This window comes from Rattus rattus, chromosome 11, assembly GCF_011064425.1.
Source record: "Rattus rattus isolate New Zealand chromosome 11, Rrattus_CSIRO_v1, whole genome shotgun sequence".
Lineage (NCBI taxonomy): Eukaryota > Metazoa > Chordata > Mammalia > Rodentia > Muridae > Rattus > Rattus rattus.
The window spans coordinates 18798376-18819830 of record NC_046164.1 but is presented as its reverse complement, the minus strand read 5'-3'; the positions used below and the strand labels follow the sequence as shown (position 1 = coordinate 18819830).

At 34.7% G+C, this 21455-nt stretch overlaps 1 protein-coding gene across 1 annotated transcript; it reads left to right on the top strand.

Moving 5' to 3' along the window:
- Positions 1 to 393: 393 nt before the first annotated feature.
- LOC116912495 (vomeronasal type-2 receptor 116-like) lies at positions 394 to 21064 on the top strand. The gene is made up of 6 exons (XM_032916580.1): positions 394 to 627; positions 3916 to 4207; positions 5960 to 6769; positions 11058 to 11285; positions 13825 to 13948; positions 20303 to 21064. Exons 1-6 carry the CDS (start codon positions 431 to 433, stop codon positions 21055 to 21057), a joined length of 2406 nt encoding a protein of 801 aa, XP_032772471.1. The 5' UTR covers positions 394 to 430; the 3' UTR covers positions 21058 to 21064.
- The last annotated feature ends 391 nt before the right edge of the window (positions 21065 to 21455 follow it).

Genomic DNA, 21455 nt, shown 5'->3' with positions numbered 1-21455 from the left:
TGAAACGTCTAATAAAATCCAGTAACATCATTTCAAATTGTGCTCACATAATCATGTTGTTTAAAATTTCCAAGAACCAAATTTGAACACAAGGACTTTTTTTTTCCAGGTGCTCCTAAACATGAGGGATATCATGGAACCTGAGAATAAATTATCCTCCAAAGTATTTACCTACCTGTTTTTATTATATGTGCTGTGGACACCTGTGGCAGGGCTCCAGGGGAAAAATGTTTAAGTTTCCTCCAGAGCTCAGGAACAATCTGAAAAATAAAAAACCAAAAATAAAAAAAAAAAAAACAATCCAATGAATCATGATTAGACAACAAACCTCTCCTTTGCCCAGTGAAATAAAAGTTGGTACAAATTTGATGTGCTGATATATGCATGGCACTTCACAATCCACTCTGTCAGGGTTTAAGGCAGGAAAAACATGCTCATTTTGATGGTAGTATTCTTCCTTCTCAACATTCCATTTCTCCTGGCAAATTTCAAGGATCCCAGATGCTTTTGGAGAATAAATTTGAATGAAGTCAAGGATGAAGCCCTTGGGATGACTTGTTCCTTCATCCTCGGAACAGTTCAGAAGCCTATGGACAAAGATTATTTCAACCAGACTCTGAATGTCTTGTAAGTGCATTTGTATTTTCCATGTAAATGACAACTTGAGTATTTGTTAAGTGCTCTGAGGATGAAGATTAGGCAAATCCTTGAGTCTTCTGTCCTGTTGCTAAGTCTGAACACCGAGAAACAACATTGATTCTTTTACAAATTCAATCCTATTTTCTCCTTTTAATTAATCCAGTGAAGACTGTTTTTCTTCCAGGTGGCTTCTTACATAAAGCCTGGAAGCTGAGAAATAAAAGAGTATCTACATTGACCCTTCACATAAAGCCTCCAATATAAATACAATTTATATTGCACTCTAGACAGTGATGACTTATTGCATTTGATCCCATAATATTTCATTGTGTTTTATCTCAAGTACATGCAAATAAATGGTCATAAACTTTGCTGACAGTCCTGCTATCAGTGTGCTGCTCTAAAACCATATGCTGGTTCCAGTAACACTACACATAGTAGTCAAGAACTTATATACACACAAACTTACTCTCTCAAAATCATTGCATGCAGTCACTTCTTGCCTTCTAAACTTCATCAAGTTTGCAATGAGAATATCTTTACACTGAGAAATTCATACTTCCTATGAATGCTTAGATAGATATTTTTGTATGTATATGAGCAAGGAATATTTAGGCCATTAGAGGTCAAGACATCCAAGTGTTTTAAAAGATAATATCCAAAAGTATGTGAATTCATACTTTACACTGTTCATGTACAATCACTGGCTTTTATGTTTTATAAAGTTCAGTTTGGCACTTTTTAGAGAAAAACATTATTTAAACATATGGAATCAAATGATATGTTTACATTCTTTGATTGGTGAGACTATCAATAGCAGTAGTGACTGTCTATGTACCTTGTCACTGGCATGGGTGAGAGTTGTTATGTAGAATAGTCAGAATATTGAAGAACAATGGTACAGGAGTTGTCTATTATTTTTGTCAGTATTTAAAAAACATGTTTTCCTTTTTAATGTCTAAGTTGATTAAACTCTGACCATTTTGTGATATTTATATCTTGTAGACCTTTTCCCATAATTTTAGTAAATATAGATGCAAATGTTACCAATATGATAGCAATATGAATTTTGGGGATTGCTGGTAGGTGTTTTAAAACAGCCCTTTTACTTCTAGACAGGTTAAGTAACTGATGTTTCCTAAAGTTTATCTGTAGAAAGTAGTTTGAGCATTGTACAACACTTAATCTCAAATTTCTTTTGTGTATTAGTAAAAGTTTTGAGTTTTTTGTGTGTGGTAATAAAGAATAGTATATCCTGAGTGAGCTAACCCAATCACAGAAAGACATACATGGTATGCACTCACTGATAAGTGGCTATTAGCCCAAATGCTTGAATTACCCTAGTTGCCTAGAACAAATGAAACTCAAGACGGATGATCAAAATGTGAAGGCTTATCCTTCTTTAAAAGGATCAAGAATTTTGCAAGAGAGGCAAAGAATTAAAACAGAGACTGGAACACCCATTCAATATTGGCCCTTTATACAAACCCAATTAAAGACAAGATGGATGAAGCAAAGAATTATTCGACAGGTCGGATGTAGATCGCTCCTGAGGCCCAGCCTTTACACTATAAAACAGAGGTATATTCTAGCAGCAAACCACTGAACTGAGAACAGGACCCCCGTTGAAGGAATCAGAGAAAATGCTTGAAGGGGCTTTATAAACAATGCCAAGCAACCAGAGCTTCCAGGACTAAGCCACTACAAAACTATCATGGACTGACCCTGGACTTGACCTCATAGGTAGCAATGAATATCCCTAAGTTCCCAGTGGAAGGAGCCCTGGGTCCTGCTAAGACTGAATTTGTGTGTGAACTAGACTGTGGGGAGTGTGTGCAATGGGGGTGGGTGGGGTGGGAAACCCATAAGGAGGGGGGGAAAGGGGATGTTTGCCTGGAAACCGGGAAAGGGAATAACACTTGAAATGTACATAAGAAATACTCAAGTTAATAAAAAAAAAATACAGTAAACACAAAGAAAAAAAAAGTTTCAAATGAGAAATAAAAAACCCTTAAAAAAAATAAATAAAGAATAGTATAATATGTCCTACTTTATAGAGTATAGAATGTAAATATCATAGGGGTACAATGTTTGATTAAAACCTGATTGTATTTACCTCAAATTTAATCATTAACTATATGAGTATGTTAGTGTTTATTGATCAGATTTTGTAAAATGGCAAGAATTAGACAGGAGATAATATTCTTTATATAAACATAAATACAATATGGTATTATTCTAGTCCCACTGTTCTGTGACCCACTTTTATTACAAAAATGAGAATATTCTAGACTGTGTACACCAAAAATGTCTTGTATAAACATATAATACTGGCACACACAAATATCACTGCAGTTTCCTTATTTTCCTAGTTCCCAGTGGGATGCTAGTATTATTTTTGTGTAACTGTAAAGGATCAAAGATGTTTCCTAGAAACTAATTTATAATGATAAGAAGTGCTGAGAAATATATCACATTCTTTGTAAAGCAAAAGTTGAATAAAAATTAAGTCTTTAAAGATGAGAAGCACAATATATACCTGCACATTTAAGAATAGGGTAGTCTACATCAAATTTTATAAGTGATTTGGAAGCCCTCTTATAACCTAAATGAATCTTTCAAATAATACAAATATATGTATAGACATGTATCATTTACCAAATTAATATTGGATATTTGAATTCATTTAAAAATAAATCTTTAAAAAAGATTTTCCTCCAGCAAAAGATTGAAAGAAAAAATTAACAAGATGAGAATAGATATGAGGGGAAATGTTAAGAATATTGGCCACTAAATATAAGTGATTGTTAGTACAGGAACCAAATGTTGCTTCAAAAAGACGACTATGCACTGATAAATCATGTTTACACTTCCTTAATAATTAAGTTAACTTCCCAAAAAATCATGAACTCAATGACTCCCATGCATTTTTATATTGCTCAATAATTTCAAAATGAAGACATGATTAAAATTACTGCTTTGCCAATATATGTAGTTTTCTCTTTATCTTCTGATCAAGCACTCAAAAACAGACATAGAAATGCTCTCTGTGGATGAGAGCAACACCATACCTTATTTATGGGAGACATAGTCATGAATTTTTAAAGTGTTTGGTATTTTCCAGGTTCTCATGTCAATCCAACCTCACAACAAAGTCATTTGGTTCCATCAAATTATGTCAGAAGCAGAAATTTCCATTATAGAATAGTGCTTCTATTAAATACAAATGATTATGTATAGACATCTGTCCATAGTAAACACTGTACTCTTTTACAGAAAAACAACTACAAACCACAAATTTGCTTTGGCATTGGCCTTTGCAGTGGATGAAATCAACAGTAATCCTGATCTTTTACCAAATATGTCTCTGATTATAAAATACAATTTGGGCCATTGTGATGGACAAACACCAACAATTCCACCCGATTTATTTTACCCAAATAATCATCAGCCTTTCCCTAATTATTTCTGTAATGAAGAGATTATGTGTTTGGTTCTGCTTACAGGACCACACTGGAGCCCATCTTTATATCTCTGGATATTCGTGTATGTCTACTTTTCTCCACATGTGAGTTGTTATAGTCCAGGAATTCTTAACACCATGTCTCTCTGGGGGACTTTGATAGATATAAAGAAAGTTAATGAATGAGATTGGACTTATGCTTCTGTCAATCTATGTAGTTCCAGGGCACTTACTAATCAAAGATATGATAGGCCTTCTTCTAGGAGCCATCACCAGAAGTTTCCAGAATGGAGGAATAGAGGAAGGAGGTTATGAAGAATTGAGTCTGGCATGGTGGTAGAGAGAATCTTGAAGCCTTGAATAACTGACAATCAGTGTGTTTCTTTATAAAAATCTCAGTAAGCATAGACTAATTCATGTTGTTCCACATCATAGAAAATATTATTTTTGTCCTCAGATATGTTTTATTTTCATCTTGGTCATAAATTTGGATTATCAGGGGTTGGGGATTTAGCTCAGTGGTAGAGCACTTGCCTAGAAAGCACAAGGCCCTGGGTTCGGTCCCCGGCTCCAAAAAAAAAAAAATTGGATTATCATTGGTAAACTGTGAAATAAAAGAGCTATCATTTACAATCATGGAGGTGTTTAGTCATCAGTGATGAACTGTGATGGAACAGAATAATATTTTACAAACATTTTTCTCTATAACCCAATTTTAAATATCTGGAGTATTTTTTGCAAAGGTATGACAGACCATTCTTAGTCTGGCAGCTTGTGATATTTCAGTGGCATTAGACAGAAAGAAAGCCTCCAATCCAGTCTGTGGAGTTAGCCATTTTACTACCAGTAAGTGTATGACCAACGATAGAGTCAGTGTGCCAATTGCCATTAGATCCTGCAGCAAAAATTTTAGCAACATACTGCTATAGTTATTATAAGTCATTTTCTTTAATAATATAATGATTATGTCATAATTTTGTGGAACTTATACATATATCTTATCTTGTTTTCCTTTTGATTCCTTGACTAAAATACAAGAGGGGATCTTCACAAGTGCACTTTTCTAACAAAGAGGGATTACGAGGTTCTGATTACTTGTTCTTTCATATTTTTCAATATGATTATTTTTCTACCAGTATAAGACACTTTGTATGAAGGAGATACTTCCATACAATCTAACTTTGTTTCTGTATATTTTCTTCAAGAGGTACAACTTATGAGTCCTATATATTTTGCACAATAATTGCCTAGGTATTTAGTATTATGAATTTTTAAACATAATCTGGTGCTAACATTTTATACTGCCAAATCTTGCTTATATTTTTAAATTTACTTTTTCTGATTAACACTTTCCTGGGGAAGCACAGAGGTATATATTCCCAGAGTATTTTGGAGCCTTTTCCTAAAAAGTTGATCTCTGGTATCTTTACATGAGTCATAACCCCTAGTATACAAGGAATAGCTTCAAGTAGTTCAAGATATATATATTTCTGAATGCTAAAGCAGTATTAAGTATAGGAATTTCCTGTCAAATCATAGAAGTATTTCTGGATTAGGTCATGAATGCCTTTTTTTAAAAATATTATTAGTCAAATATCCACAAGTTGTAAGTATATTAAAATCCCTAAAAACATTGAAAACAAAAATATTAAGACTAAAACTGAAAGACAGAACGGAAGTCATTATAACATGTGAATACATTTTATTTCATCTTTGTCAAACAGCTATTCCTGGCTCCCACATTTGCTCATTTGAATCAGAGGTGAGAGGAAAAGTCATAGGTAATAAAATGTTTGCAGGCAAAGTTGATTACAAGTTTTTTTTAATGTACTTTTCCTCATGCTCTGTGTGTTACAGTTCCTTCAGCTTTCCTATGGACCTTTCTACTCCATCTTCAGTGATAATGAACAATATCCATATCTCTATCAGATGGGCCCAAAGGACTCATCACTAGCATTGGCAATGGTCTCCTTCTTACTTTACTTCAAGTGGAACTGGGTTGGGCTATTTATCTCAGATGATGATCAAGGCAATCAATTTCTCTCAGAGTTGAAAAAAGAGAGCCAAACCAAGGACATTTGCTTTGCCTTTGTGAACATGATATCAGTCAGTGATGTTTCATACTATCATAAAACTGAAATGTACTACAACTTTGTGATGTCATCCACAAATGTTATTATCATTTATGGGGAAACAAACAGTATTATTGAATTAAGCTTCACAATGTGGTCATCTCCAGTTAAACAGAGAATATGGGTCACCACAAAACAATTTGATTTCCCTACCAGCAAGAGAGACTTAACTCATGGCACATTCTATGGAACCCTTACATTTCTACACCACTATGGTGAGATTTCTGGCTTTAAAAATTTTGTACAGACACAGTACCATCTCAGAAGCACAGATTTATATCTAGTAATGCCAGAGTGGAAATATTTTAACTATGAAGCCTCAGCATCTAACTGTAAAATACTGAGAAACTATTTATCCAATATCTCACTGGAATGGCTAATGGAACAGAAATTTGACATGTCATTTAGTGATTATAGTCACAACATATACAATGCTGTGTATGCCATTGCTCATGCACTCCATGAGAAGAATCTGCAAGAAGTTGAAAATCAGGCAATAAACAATGGGAAAGGAGAAAATACTCACTGCTTGAAGGTAGAGTTTCTTCTTTATTTTTATTGGATATTTTACATATTTTCATTTCCCCCAACTTTGAACACCCTTCCCTTGCTTCTATGAGGATGCTCTTACTACCACCCACCCACTCTCACATCAACATCCTGGCATTGTCTTACATTGTCTATCTCATTCAGATTTTCTAGTTTTGTTGAGTATAGGCTTTTGCAGTAAGATCTGATTTTTTTTTATTTCTTCAGTTTCTGTTATGTCTTTCTTTTCATTTCTGATTTTAATTTGGATACTGCCTCTGTGCCCTCTGTCTGGCTAAGGGTTTATCTATCTTGCTGATTTTCTCAAAGAACAGATTCCTTGTCTTGTTGACTCTTTATATAGTTCTCCTTGTTTCTACTTGTTTGATTTCAGCCATGTGTTTGATTATTTCCTGCCATCTTTTCCTCTTGGGTGTTTATGCTTCTTTTTATTCTAGATCTTTAATGTATGCTGTCGATCTGCTAGGATATGCACTCTCTGGTTTCTTCTTGGAAATATTCAGAGCTATGAGTATTCCTCCTAGTACTGCTTTTATAGTGTCACATAAGTTTGGGTATGTTGTGCTTTATTTTCATTGAATTCTTAAGAGTCTTTAATTACTTTATTCCTTCCTTAACCAAGTTATTCTTGAGTATGGCATTGTACAGCTTCCATGTTTATGTGAGATTTTTTTCATTGTTGTTATTTTTGAACACCAGCCTTAGCCCATGGTGATCCAATAGGATGCATATTATTTCAATCTTCTTGTACTTGTTTTGTGACCAATTATATGGTCAATTTTAGAAAGGACCATCTGGTTCTGAGAAGAATGAATATTCTTCTGTTTTTGGATCAAGTGTTCTATAAATATCTGTTAAATCCATTTGGTTCATAATTTCTCTGTGTCTCTGTTTCCATGTTATTTCCATTAATGAGAGTGGGGAATTGAAGTCTCCCACTATTATTGTGTGTAGTACAATGTATGCTTTCAGCTTTAGTAATTTTTCTTTAATGAATGTGGGTTCATTTGCATTTAGAACATAGGTGTTCAGAATAGAGAGTTTGTCTTGGTAGATCTTTCCATTGATGAGTATGAAATGTCCTTCCTTAATTTTTCTGATAACTTTTGCTTGAAAGTCGATTTTGTTCAATATTAGAATGGTTACTCCAGCTTGTTCCATGGGAACATTTGCTTGGAAAAAATTTCCCAGCCTAGTATTCTGAGGTAATGTCTGTCTTTACATATTCAATTCTGAGGTATGGTTCCTGTATGCATCAAAATGCTGGATCTTTTTTATATATCCATTCTCTTAGTCTAGGTCTTTTTGCTGGGGAATTAAGTCCAATGATGTTAAGAGATATTAAGGAATACTGGCTGTTGCTTTGTGTTATTTTTGTTATTTGATGTAACTATGTTTCTGTGGCTGCTATCTTTTTTTGGGTTTTTTGAAAGACAATTACTTCCTAGCTTTTTCTAATATGTAATTTCCTCCCTTTTTCTGGAGTTTTTCATCTATTTTCCTTTGTAGGGCTGGATTCGTGGAAAGATCTTGTGTAAATTCGAGTTTGTCATGGAATATCTTGGTTTCTCCATCTACGTTAATTGAGAATATAACTGGATATAGTAGCCTGGGCTGGCATTTGTGTTTTCTTAGGGTCTGTCTGACATCTGCCCAGGATCTTCTTTGTTTTTTCTCACTGTTGAGAAGTCTGGTGTAATTCTGACAGGTCTGCTTTTATATGTTACTTGACCATTTTCTCTTACTACTTTCAGTAATTTTTACTTGTTTTTGCATTTGGTGTTTTAACTATTATGTGATGGTTGAAATTTCTTTTCCAGTCCAATCTATTTGGAGTTCTGTAGGTGTCTTGTATGTTAATGTGCATCTCTTCTTCAGGTTAGGGAAGTTTTCTTCTACAAATTTTGTCGAATATATTTACTGGTCCTTTAAGTTGGGAGTCTTTACTCTCTTCTATACCTATTATTCTTAGGTTTGATCTTCTCATTCTGTCCTGGATTACTTGGATTTCTACATTAGGAGCTGTTTGTATTTTGCATTATCTTTGACTACTGTGCCAATGTTTTCTATGGTATCTTCTGCCCCTGAGATTCTCTCTTTTATCTCTTGTATTCTGTTGTTGATGCTTCCATCTAAGATTCCTGATCTCTTTCCTAGGTTTTCTTTCTTCAGGATTGTCTTCGTGATTTCTTTATTGTTTCTATTTCCATTTTTAGATCCTGTAAGGTTTTGTTTAATTCCTTCACCCGTTGGATGTGTATTCCCTTTAAGGGCTTCTACCTGTATTCTCCTGTATTTCTTTAAGGGAGTTCTTTATGTTCTTCTTAAAGTCCTCTATCATCATCATAAACTGTGATTTTAAATAAGAATCTTGTTTTTCCCTTATGTTGGGGTATCCAGGACTTGCTCTTGTGGGAGAACTGGGTCCTGATGATACCAAGTAGCTTTGGTTTCTGTTGCTTCATTCCTTGCACTGACCTCTTACCTTCTAGTAATCTCTGATGTTAGTTGATCTTGCTATCTCTGACTGGGGATTTTCCCTCCTGTGGGTCTGTGAGCTTGTGTTCTTAGGAGTGAAAGCACTCCTGGGAGACCAGCTCTCTCTGGTCAGAATTTGGGTTCAGAGGGCAGTGGGACAGCCTTATCTTTGGGCACATATGCAGGCCAGCAAGGTCCTGTCCCAAATGGCAGGGATGTTCATGTGTCTTGATGCTCCTGGAAGGTCCCTCTTTGAACAGTTATTGGAGCTAAAGTGGGGACTCACCTGTGGGTTTAAGAGTGAGATCACTCCTGGGATACCCACTCTCTCTGGGCAGGATTTGTTCTGGAGGCTGTGGGAGAGCCTTAGCTCTGGGTGCAGATGGAGACTGGAAGGATCTGTAGAGTTTCTTCTAATGGACGATGTTTGATATCTTCCATTACCTAGACATTTAGAATCTTTCAGATGCCCACACATATTGAAATAGGAAATATTTTCCAAAATAGATTGGTTTCTGAACCTTTTTTCTAAAGAAAAGGAAAATCTCATGACTGTTATAAATGTGAATGAAAATAAAGGGCACAGTTTATCAATTGAAATTTTGGGTTTCATACAGAGGACTCGAATTTCCATCAGCATACCCCTTCCAATATTTGATATAAACAGTTCGTCCTCATAAATTTTCTCCATGATGAGATGAGTTTTTATTTATAGTCATCAATTATATGGAAATATTTTTAAGGAATGGTTTTCATTAGGGTCCTCCAGGGATTCTACCCCAGTGTTGGTTCTGGGTAACTTACTTGGTATTCTGAAAGTAATTTAATGGAAGTGTTAATATTCAGTTCCATCTATAAAATTTGTTCATATGTTTGAGTGCATCTTTGTTACCATGTATAGTTATATTTTTATTCTTTCTGTGTATCTGTGTTTATATGTTTTGCTTTGTACATACATGTTTATCTCTCTGTATGACTATGGAAGTGAATAACTATTTTTCTACGTATTAATTCCTTTCTATAAGTGTGGTTTTGTATGTGTGTGGGGTTTTTTTTGTGTGTTTTTGCCAGAGAATGTGTCTTTGTGTGCCACTGAATGTATTTTGTAATGTTTTGAATGTGCTTACACATATTTGTATCTGCTTTACTGTTACGTGTCTGCCTATTTCTTTGTGGCTATCTTGGGCTTTGCCTGCCTTTTTGTTATTATGAGTGAGTAAAAAATTCTTTGTGTGTCAGTACCATTTTGGGCTGGAACATATATTTATGCCTCTCCTTGTATGTTGCTGTCAAGCTGTTCTGTGACTGTGTCAGTGTGTGTAGATATGTGCATGTACATGTGGGGGGGTGTCAGTGTATGTATTTTGTGTGATTTCATATCTATGTTTTTAGTTGAGTGCATATGTATGTCTCTTTGTGCCTGTATTTTTACATATTGTGTCAACATATATGTATATTTCTATGGAAATAAGTTTACGGGTGTATTTTATATGTGCCTCAGAAAAGACCTGCGTCTCTGTGTGTGTAAGTGTGTGTGTGTGTGTGTGTGTGTGTGTGTGTGTTTATGTGTGTGTTACCAACTTGTTTTGTTTCTGTATTTTTGTCTGTTTTTGTTTGGTAGTCTTCTCTGAGAGAACTGAATTTCTTGGAATATTATGATAATTTCATTTATCCAATAGCTTTTGTTGTTATTTTCTTTTTCATTTTTTGAATGATATTGCTTTGTTATGAAATTAGAATATATTTATGACTTTAAGGAATGGTATATACATTATAGTGAAATGCTTGTCTTTTAGCTAAACTCATTTCTGAGAAAGACCCATTTCACTAATCCTCTTGGGAACAGAGTGATTATGAAACAGAGAGAAATAGTGCATGAAGACTATGACATTTTTCACATGTGGAATTTCTCACAACGCCTTGGGATTAAGGTGAAGATAGGACAATTCAGCCCATATTTTCCACAGGGTCAACAGTTACACTTATATGTAGACATGGCTGAGTTGGCTACAGGAAGTAGAACGGTAGGTGTGTATTAAATTATTGATTTATAATACAGAGTAGTAAACACTTTCATGTGGATACACTATAACATATTGAAATGAAATATTTTGTCACATCAGGAACCAATTTCTAGGTTCCTGTATTTTGTTTCTTTTTTCATTTTTGACATATATTTACTAATTCTTTGAAGATTTTCTACATGCATAAAATATACCTTTTTCATATCAGAAAAATTTTCTGAAATTTAAGGACTATAAAAATTTCTTCACCAGTTTGATACTCTTTTCTTAAATTTAAATAATATTCTCTTCATATAATTTTTGTTGTTATACAGTTATCTCCTCCATTACCTTAAACATCTGGAACACAAATTGATAAGAGTGAGACTAATGTTACAGTAATGAAACCATAAGATTCGTAATTGCTAACACTTGTCATTAACCCAAAAATGTTTTCCCATATCATAGGAAGACATTTACCAAGTTCACTAATGAACACAGTTACAGAAATTCATATTCAAAGAAACATCACGTTTTAAAAAAACTTGAAGAACCTCTTCATACTTTTAAGTAAGATGGACAAAATTTCAAAGGAACCTATAGACAGCACTAGAACAACAGGCAAAGAAATGGCTATTAAAACACATCAAATACAGCAATAACAGCAACCAGACAAATAAAAAAATTCAGTTATAGTTGAATATTTTTGATAATATTTTCTAAATGTAATCAATGACAAAAAGACTTGTTTATTTTTTAAGACATTTCTTGGTTGCCTGCAGAGGCTGTGGAGACTCAATCACATATAAGTGGAGAACTTTCCTTTCATTTATAAAAGTAGAGGAAACATTATAATGTGTAATAAGGGAAAAAAAGAAATTAGAGAGCAAAACCTTTGATGGATATGTATGGAATAATTCTTGACTAAAACACCTACCAAAAGAACATAACATGCAACAGAAAGATCATTCTCTGAGAACAAGAATTTAATCCAGGGACGCAAGTATGATTTAACATATGCAGATTCATTGAATGTAATATACCACACAATATAGAATTACATTACTTTCTGTAAATGTTCAGAAATGGCTGTTAATCAAGTGCAAAATTTATTCAGAGTTAAATAAATGTTATGGAAGTTCTATATATAGAACTATATATAGTTCACGTTATAGAACAGAAGGAAAACATTGATATGACAACATTTTATTTCACAAACCTGTTGACAGTACTATAGTACATGAAAATAAAATTATTATCCTTGAAAGTCAGAAACAGTGGCAAGTTTTGTTGGCTCATGTTCTTGTCCAAGCACTTTAGAGGCGGAGGTATAAAAATCACTGTTTGTTTCTTGATAATCTGCCCTATATTGTGAGTTCAAACCTGCCATGTGTGATATGGAGACACTACACTACCTTAAAGTAAATTAACATGAAGCACAAAAGTATGCCCATTTTCCTTACTCTAACTCTAACTCTAACTTTAATAGTCACTAAAATATGACAGAGTGTTAACAAAAATTTAAAGAAAATGATGGGGAAAAACTGAAAGTATACTCTAATCTTTATTGAGCATGTTAATTTATTGATAGTTCATTGTAAGTACCTATTTCAACAATATCAAAACATAAGAAGAATTTTTCAAATTTTCAATTAACTTTAAACAATCTAGCTTTTATCCAGCCTTTTTCAGTATGTGCAGCCTCTATAGAGCATTTTTTTTTTTTTTTTTTTTTTTTTTGTTCTTTTTTCGAGCTGGGGACCGAACCCAGGGCCTTGCGCTTCCTAGGTAAGCGCCTACCACTGAGCTAAATCCCCAGCCCCTATAGAGCATTCTGACTTCATGAAATATTCATATTCAAGATCACTACACATCATTTTATCATTTCCAACCATATTAAACCAATGTCTGCATAATCCACTGTTTTTATATACAGTTTCTCATGCTTTGCTAGGCTAACTTATTCAAGGTAATAATAACAATACTAACTTACTTCTCAGTTGCTTTAATTAAACTTTGACCATAAGGAAAGTGAGGAGGAAGAGATAATTTAACATATAGCTTATAGTCATAGAAAGATAAATGGTGATATCTAGAGACTGGAACTAAATAATATATCTTAAAATAACACTGCTTACTGGCTCTACTGCCCACAGTAAGAAGGACACTCCTATATCATTTACCAATTGAAAAAAGGCTTCAAAGATCTGAGGACAGGCTAGTGTTGGCTCAGAAAATAACCCCATTAAAGTTCCCTCTGTCTGTTCACAGTACTTAGTGCCAAGTTGAAAATAATTAATTGAAAAACATCAGGTTGCAATCTCTGTAGGTTTTAGATATAGTTAACTATCAGCTCTTTTTTTCTGAATTACTAGAGATTCAGAATTTACCCAACATTTCTTCAATGTATTTTCAGTATTCATAGCTGATCATTAAAAAATGGACAGAGTGAAATGTCAATCACTTAATATACATAAAATAAACTTATTGAAATATTATACTAATACAAACATAAAAGAAATAGCAAAAACTATTATCAGTATGTGTTTTTTTTTCTCAGATGGCATCCTCTGTGTGCAGTGCAGATTGTCATCCTGGATTCAGAAGATTCTGGAAGGAGGAAATGGCAGCCTGCTGTTTTGTTTGCAGCCCCTGCCCTGAAAATGAAATTTCTAATGAGACAAGTGAGTGTTTGCTACTTTAATAAATCCTGAAAATATATATTCCTCTTGTGCCCCACTGGGATTGTGAAGTCAATGAAAAGGCAATTGAAAATATAGAATTATTACTTTTTAATTTATTATTTGTAGATAGAATAATTAACAAAATCCTGCCAAAATCAAACAAACACATATCCCTTGTGCCTTGACTCACATATTGACTTATTGCAAATTCAGTGTACATTATATTTTCACAAAGAAATACTTTAGGAAATAAAACTGCAATATGAGCGAATTCACCACAAGATTTTTACAATAATTAATCTATGGTAAAACCACGTACATTAGATTTTATTCACAATTTTTTTAAAAAATTAAATTAGTCATATTCTATCAATATATCTGTCCTATGTATGATTATTCAAACCATGTGCATATAGAAGCCCACAAAGAAAAACACATAACGTCAAGTCTATTGGACTAAGTCATGAGACTGCTAGATACAAAATCCATGTTCTGTGTAAGATTAATATACAAGACAAAAGTATTTGCAAATTTATGACAAACTGTAAAGTATGTAAAATTCTGAGGGGAATGTTCAAAGACAGATGTGGTGTGAATCCAGGATGTAGTGGATAAGTTAACCTATGATGTAGAATATATGACAGTACTCATATTGAGTATATTTCAAACCACACCCATTATTAAAATAATTATTTAGGGTTGGCAAAATGCAAAAAGTTTATGGTTAGCTTTTCAATTATTATGACTCTCATTTCATATAATGAATTAAGATTCTTAAAAGACATGTGATGTCTGCGAATTGGTTCAACAGTTAAATCATTTGTTGCTAAGGTTTACAATCTGAGTTTATTCCCATGATGCATGCAGTAGAACCAAGCAACCTCTTCAGATGTCTTTGAAGTCATGCATTCCAACAATACACTGTGCTTGAAAATAATTATTAAAAGTATACTGAAATTGTTTTAGCTGTAAAAACAAAAATATATAATTAATAACTACATCAATGAATTCCACAAAAACTCAAAAAAGCATTTTATTACATCAATATTGTATGTGTGGGGGGTGGGTAATACATGTACGGGTACATATAAGAGCAAACAATACCCCTGTGGTTACATTTATGTGAACTTTTAAGACATCTGACATGGGTGCTGTGATCTGAACTCAGGTTCTCTGGTAGAGCAACATATTTTATTTATATCTAAATCAACTTCTTAGGCTTTTAGGCAACTTATAAAATAATAGCTCTCCAAAAATCATTGTTCTAGATAAGAATAGTGTAAACCAAGGAACACATATCGACATTCTTTGAAATGAAATAAAAATTAAGTGCAATTAAAATCACAGCTAATATTGTAGACATGATGGAAATTACAATTTAGGAATGAGATACCATTGCTTAAGACAAACCATATGGGTAACAACTCTTGCTCAAGAATTTCTCTGTTATATTGCTGATTCTGTTTGTCAATACTTATTTATCATGCTTGAGTATATTCACAGACACTGAGACACATAGGAATGGAGATGAGGCAAGGATGAAAGTGTTCAGCATTCCAAAAACAAAAAAGAGCCCACATACACATGGAAGCTGAACAGCTCTCCACTTAATGATAAATTGGCCAAGGAAGAAATAAAGAAATTGAAGACTTTAAAATTTAATGAAAATGAAAGGAAACCATATCCAAACTTATAGGACACAATGAGAGCAGTGCTAAGAGGAAAACTAATAGCTCTTAGTGCCTCTTAAAAGAAACTGGAGAAAGCATACATTAGCAGCTTGACAATACACCTAAAAGCTCTAGAACTAAAAGGAGCAAATATATCTATGATGAGGAGTAGGTGGCAGGAAATAATCAAACTCAGGGCTGAAATCAACCAAGTAGAAACAAAAAGAACTATACAAAAGAATCAACAAAACTGGGAGCTGGTTTTTTGAGAAAATCAAAAAGATAGATAAACCCAGACTAACCAAAGAGTGTATCAAAATTGACAACATCAGAAATGAAAAGTCAGACATAACAACAGAACCTGAGGAAATTAAAAAATCAACAGATCCTACTACAAAAGGCTATATCCAACAAAACTGGAAAAACTGGGTGAAATGGACAATTTTCTAGACAGATATCAGGTCTCAAATTTAAATCAGAATCAGAGAACCATCTAAACAGTTCAATAACTCCTAACGAAATAGAAGCAGTCATTAAAAGACTCCCAACAAAAAAGTGTCCAGCACCAGATGGGTTTAGTGCAGAATTCTATCAGATCTTCATAGAAGGCTTAATACCAATACTGTCCAAACTATTCCACCAAATGGAAACAGAAAGAACACTACCCAATTCCTTCTATGAAGCCACAATTACGCTTATCCCTAAAGCACACAAAGACCCCACAAAGAAAGAGAACTTCAGACCAATTTCCCTTATGCATATCGATGCAAAAATACTCAATAAAGTTCTTGCAAACCAAAACCAAGAACATATCAAAACAATCATGATCAAGTAGGTCTCATCCCAGGGATGCAAGGATGTTTCAGTATACAGAAATCAATTAATGTAACCCACTATATAAACAAGCTCAAATAAAATAAAATAAAAAAACACATGATCATTTCCTTAGATGCTGAGAAAGCATTTGACAAAATTAAATACCTCTTTATCATAAAAGTCTTGGAAAGATCAGGAATTCATGGCCCATACATAAACATATTAAAAGCGATATACACCAAACCAGTAACCAACATCAAACTTCATGGAGAGAAATTTGAAGCAATCCCACTAAAATCAGTGACTAGACAAGGATGGCCACTCTCTCCCCACCTATTCAATATAGTACTCAAAATCCTAGCCCTAGAAATCAGACAAAAAAGGAGGTCAAAGGGATACAAATTGGAAAGGAAAAAGTCAAAATATCACTATTTGCAGATCTTATGATAGTATAATTAAGTGATCCCAAAAATTCCACCGGAGAATTAGTAAGCCTGACAAACGAGTTCAGCAAAGTGGCTGGATATAAAATTTATTCAAACAAATCAGTAGCCTTGCTCTACTCAAAGGATAAACAGGCTGAGATAGAAATTAGGGAAACAATACCCTTCACAATAGTCACAAATAATATAAAATACCTCCATGTGACTCTAACCAAGCAACTGAAAGATCTATATGACAAGAACATCAAGTCTCGAAAGAAAGAAATTGAAGAGGATCTCAGAAGATAGAAAGATCTCCAATGCTCATGGACTGAATGATCCATATAGTAAAAATGGCCATTTTGCAAAAAGCAATCTACCAATACAATGCGACCCCCATCAAAATTCCAAATCAATTCTCCATAGAGTTAGAAAAAGCAATGTGCAAATTAATTTGGAGTAACAAAAAAACCCAAGAACTTGAAAACTATCCTCAACAATAAAACCACTTCTGGGGGAATCACCAACCCTGACCTCAAGCTGTATTACAGAGTAATGGTGATCAAAACAGTATGGTATTGGTAAAGAGACAGGCAGGTAGATCAATGGAATATAATTGAAGACCCAGAACTGAACCTACACAACTACGGTCACTTGATCTTTGACAAAGGTGCTAAAAGGACAGCATTTTCAGCAAATGGTTGAAACTGGTGGTCAGCATGAAGAAGAATGGAAATGGAACCATTTTTATTGCCCTGTACGAAGCTCAAATCCAAGTGGATTTTGGACCTCTGCATAAAACCAGATACACTCAAACTAACAGAAGATACACTCAGAAAAAGTAGGGAAGAACCTGGAACACATGGGCACTGGAAAAATTTCCTTAACAGAACAGCAATGGCTTATGCTCTAAGATCAAGAATCAGCAAATGGGAATTCATGAAATTGCAAAGCTTCCGTAAGGCAAAGGAAAATGCCATGAGAACCAAACTGCAATCAACATATTGGGAAAAGATCTTTACCAATCCTAAATTCAATAAAAGGCTAATATCCAAAATATTCCAAGAACTCATGAAGTTAGACTCCATAGAATCATATAACTCTAATGAAAAATAGGATACAGAGCTAAACAAAGAATTCTCAGCTGAGGAACACTGAATGGTTGAGAAGCACCTAAAGAACAGTTCAAAATCCTTAGTCATCAGGGAAATGCAAATCAGAGCAACCCTGAGATTCCACCTCATACCAATCAGAATGGCTAAGATAAAAAAACTCAGGTTACAACAGATGCTGGTAGGGATGTGGAAAAAGATGAACACTCCTCCATTGTTTGTGGGATTGCAAACTGGTACCAACACTCTGGAAATCAGTCTAGATGTTCCTCAGAAAATTGAGCATAGTACTATCTGAAGACCCAGCTGTACCACTCCTTGGCATATACCCACAGATGCTCCAAATTTTAACAAAGACACATGCTCTACTATGTTCATAGCAACCTTATTTATAATAGCCAGAAGCTGGAAGGAACTCAGATGTCCTTCAACAGAGGAATCCATACAAAAATGATGGTACATCTACACAATGGAGTACTACTCAGCTATCAAAAAATGACTTCATGAAATCCATAGGCAAATGGATGAAACTAGAAAATATCATCCTGAATGAGGTAACACAATCACGAAAAAAACACACAGGGTATGCACTCACTGATAAGTGGATATTAACCCAAAAACTTGAATTACTCAAGATGTAATCCACAGATCACATGAAGCTCAAGAAGAAGGACGATTAAAGTGCATATGCTTCAGTCCTTCTTCGAAGGTGGATCAAAAATATTCATAAGAGAAAATATGGAGACAAAGTTTGGAGCAGAAAATGAAGAAAAGCCATCCAGAGACTGCCCCACCTGGCAATTCTAGCCCTTATACATACAACCACCAAACCCAGACAATATTGCTGATGCTAAGAAGTGCATGCGGACAGGACTGATATAGTTGTCTCCTGAGAGTCTCTGCCAGAGCATGACCAATACAGAAGTAGACACTCACAGCCAACCATTGAACTGAGAATTGGCCCCCATTGGAGGAGTTACAGAAAGGACTGAAGGAGTTGAAGGGGTTTCAAACCCCATATTAACAGTACCAACCAACCAGAGCTCTCAGGGATTAAACCACCATCAAAAGAGTACACATGGACAGACCCGTGGCTCAGCTGCATATGTAGAAGAGGATGGCCTTTCTGGGCACCAGTGGGAGGAGAAGTCCTTTGTCCTGCCAAGGGTCGACCCCCCCGTGTAGGGAAATATCAGTGCTGATAAGTTGGAAAGGGTGGGTGGATGGGCAAGGGAACACCCTCATAGAAGAAGTGGAAGTAGAATAGGATAGGGGTTTTATGGAAGGGAAATTGGGATAGGAGATAACATTTGAAGTGTAAATTAATTAAACAATATCCAATAAAAATGGGGAAAAAGAGAAGGGACCAAGATAAAGTACTTCTTAGTACAAAGTATCTTCACAGTTTTTTTCAGTGCTAATATTAGTGCATCTCATGAACAATAATCAGAAATTTTGTTTACTTATTGCCAGATGATGATACATCTCAGGGCTTATTTCTTTAATGTTTTCTACTTTTCAACCATTGATATTATATTACCTCTCCTTCTCTACCTTCTTCTTATTTATGTCTTATGACAGGAATCACCTAAATCCAACAATGCTATATCATTTACATGAATACATAATTATAAATATGTACACTTACAGACAGCTTACCTGGTCAATTTAGTGTTCTTTCTATGTCAGTGACTTTGAGATAATGAATTCTCAAGTACCTACTACAAGTATTGTCCCAGTAAAGTTAGAATCTCAATGTATTATTGGGAGCAAATTCATAAGAAGAGTCAATGATCTCAGAAAACTATGAGTGTTTGGTTTTGTATTTAAAAAATATACCCAAAAACATTGGGTTTTATGAAGGTATCTTTTCTGAATTCAACAAACTACTTGATATTAACATAGAAACAAAAGATGGCTTTTTAAATCTTTGCTTTCTGATAACATTAAGAATGACATAATCAACAAAATTAAGTAGATAAAGAAATAATGTCCTGATTTTATTTTCCCATATATCTTTATGAATTTTAAGAATTGAGAGCAATGCTGTGAATCAACTTCCTTCAAATTACATTTTCTGCATCAAAGGTAGCATTACAATGCTTCTTTTAACAGTCTTACTTGAAATAACTTGTCAACAAAATTTCTAAAGCAATACTAACTAAACTTTTCTTTGGACATCAGATATGGATCAGTGTGTGAATTGTCCAGAATACCAGTATGCCAACACAGAAAAGAACAAATGTATTCAGAAAGGTGTGATCTTTCTAAGCTATGAAGACCCCTTGGGGATGGCTCTTGCCTTAATAGCATTCTGTTTCTCTGCATTCACAGTGGTGGTATTTTGGGTCTTCGTGAAGCACCATGACACTCCTATTGTGAAGGCCAATAACAGAATCCTCAGCTACCTATTAATCGTGTCACTCATGTTCTGTTTTCTGTGCTCCTTCTTCTTCATTGGCTATCCTAACAGAGCAACCTGTATCTTACAGCAAATCACATTTGGAATTGTATTTACTGTGGCTATTTCTACAGTTCTGGCCAAAACAATCACTGTAGTTCTGGCTTTCAAAGTCACAGACCCAGGAAGACGATTAAGAAAGTTTTTGGTATCGGGGACACCCAACTACATTATCCCCATATGTTCCCTATTGCAATGTATTCTGTGTGCAATCTGGCTAGCAGTTGCTCCTCCTTTTGTCGATATTGATGAACACTCTGAGCATGGCCACATCATCATTGTGTGCAACAAGGGCTCCGTTACTGCATTCTACTGTGTCCTGGGATACTTGGCCTGCCTGGCCCTTGGAAGCTTCACTATAGCTTTCTTGGCAAAGAACCTGCCTGACACATTCAACGAAGCCAAGTTGTTGACCTTCAGCATGCTAGTGTTCTGTGCTGTCTGGGTCACCTTCCTCCCTGTCTACCATAGCACCAAGGGCAAGGCCATGGTTGCTGTGGAGATCTTCTCCATCTTGGCATCCAGTGCAGGGATGCTGGGATGCATCTTTGCACCCAAAGTCTACATCATTTTAATGAGACCAGACAGAAATTCGATCCACAAAATCAGGGAGAAATCATATTTCTGAGCAAATATTTCAGGAATTCTGTCAAATGTAAAGTTGTTATGTACACCCCAAATATTTAGCTACAGAGCATGTATCTAGTTTTAGAATCATTCTCACTGGTTCCTCTAGCTATGTTTAGAAGTACCATATCTACTGATCTTGCATACATTGTCCATAAAATCTTGCAATCATTCATTTGCTTAGTATCCCCTGGGAGAACTAAAATTTTCAAATAATTAGTACAATTTTATTCATCATTTTGCTTTCATGAGGCTTTCCCCCTGGTAACTTCAAATAAATTTTATAAGGCAGTTGAATCTATAACCTTGTATAGAAAGTGAGTTCTAGGACAGACAAGGATTATACATAGAAACAGACTAACTAAAAATCAACAAAGATGAAATCAGAACACATTTTCT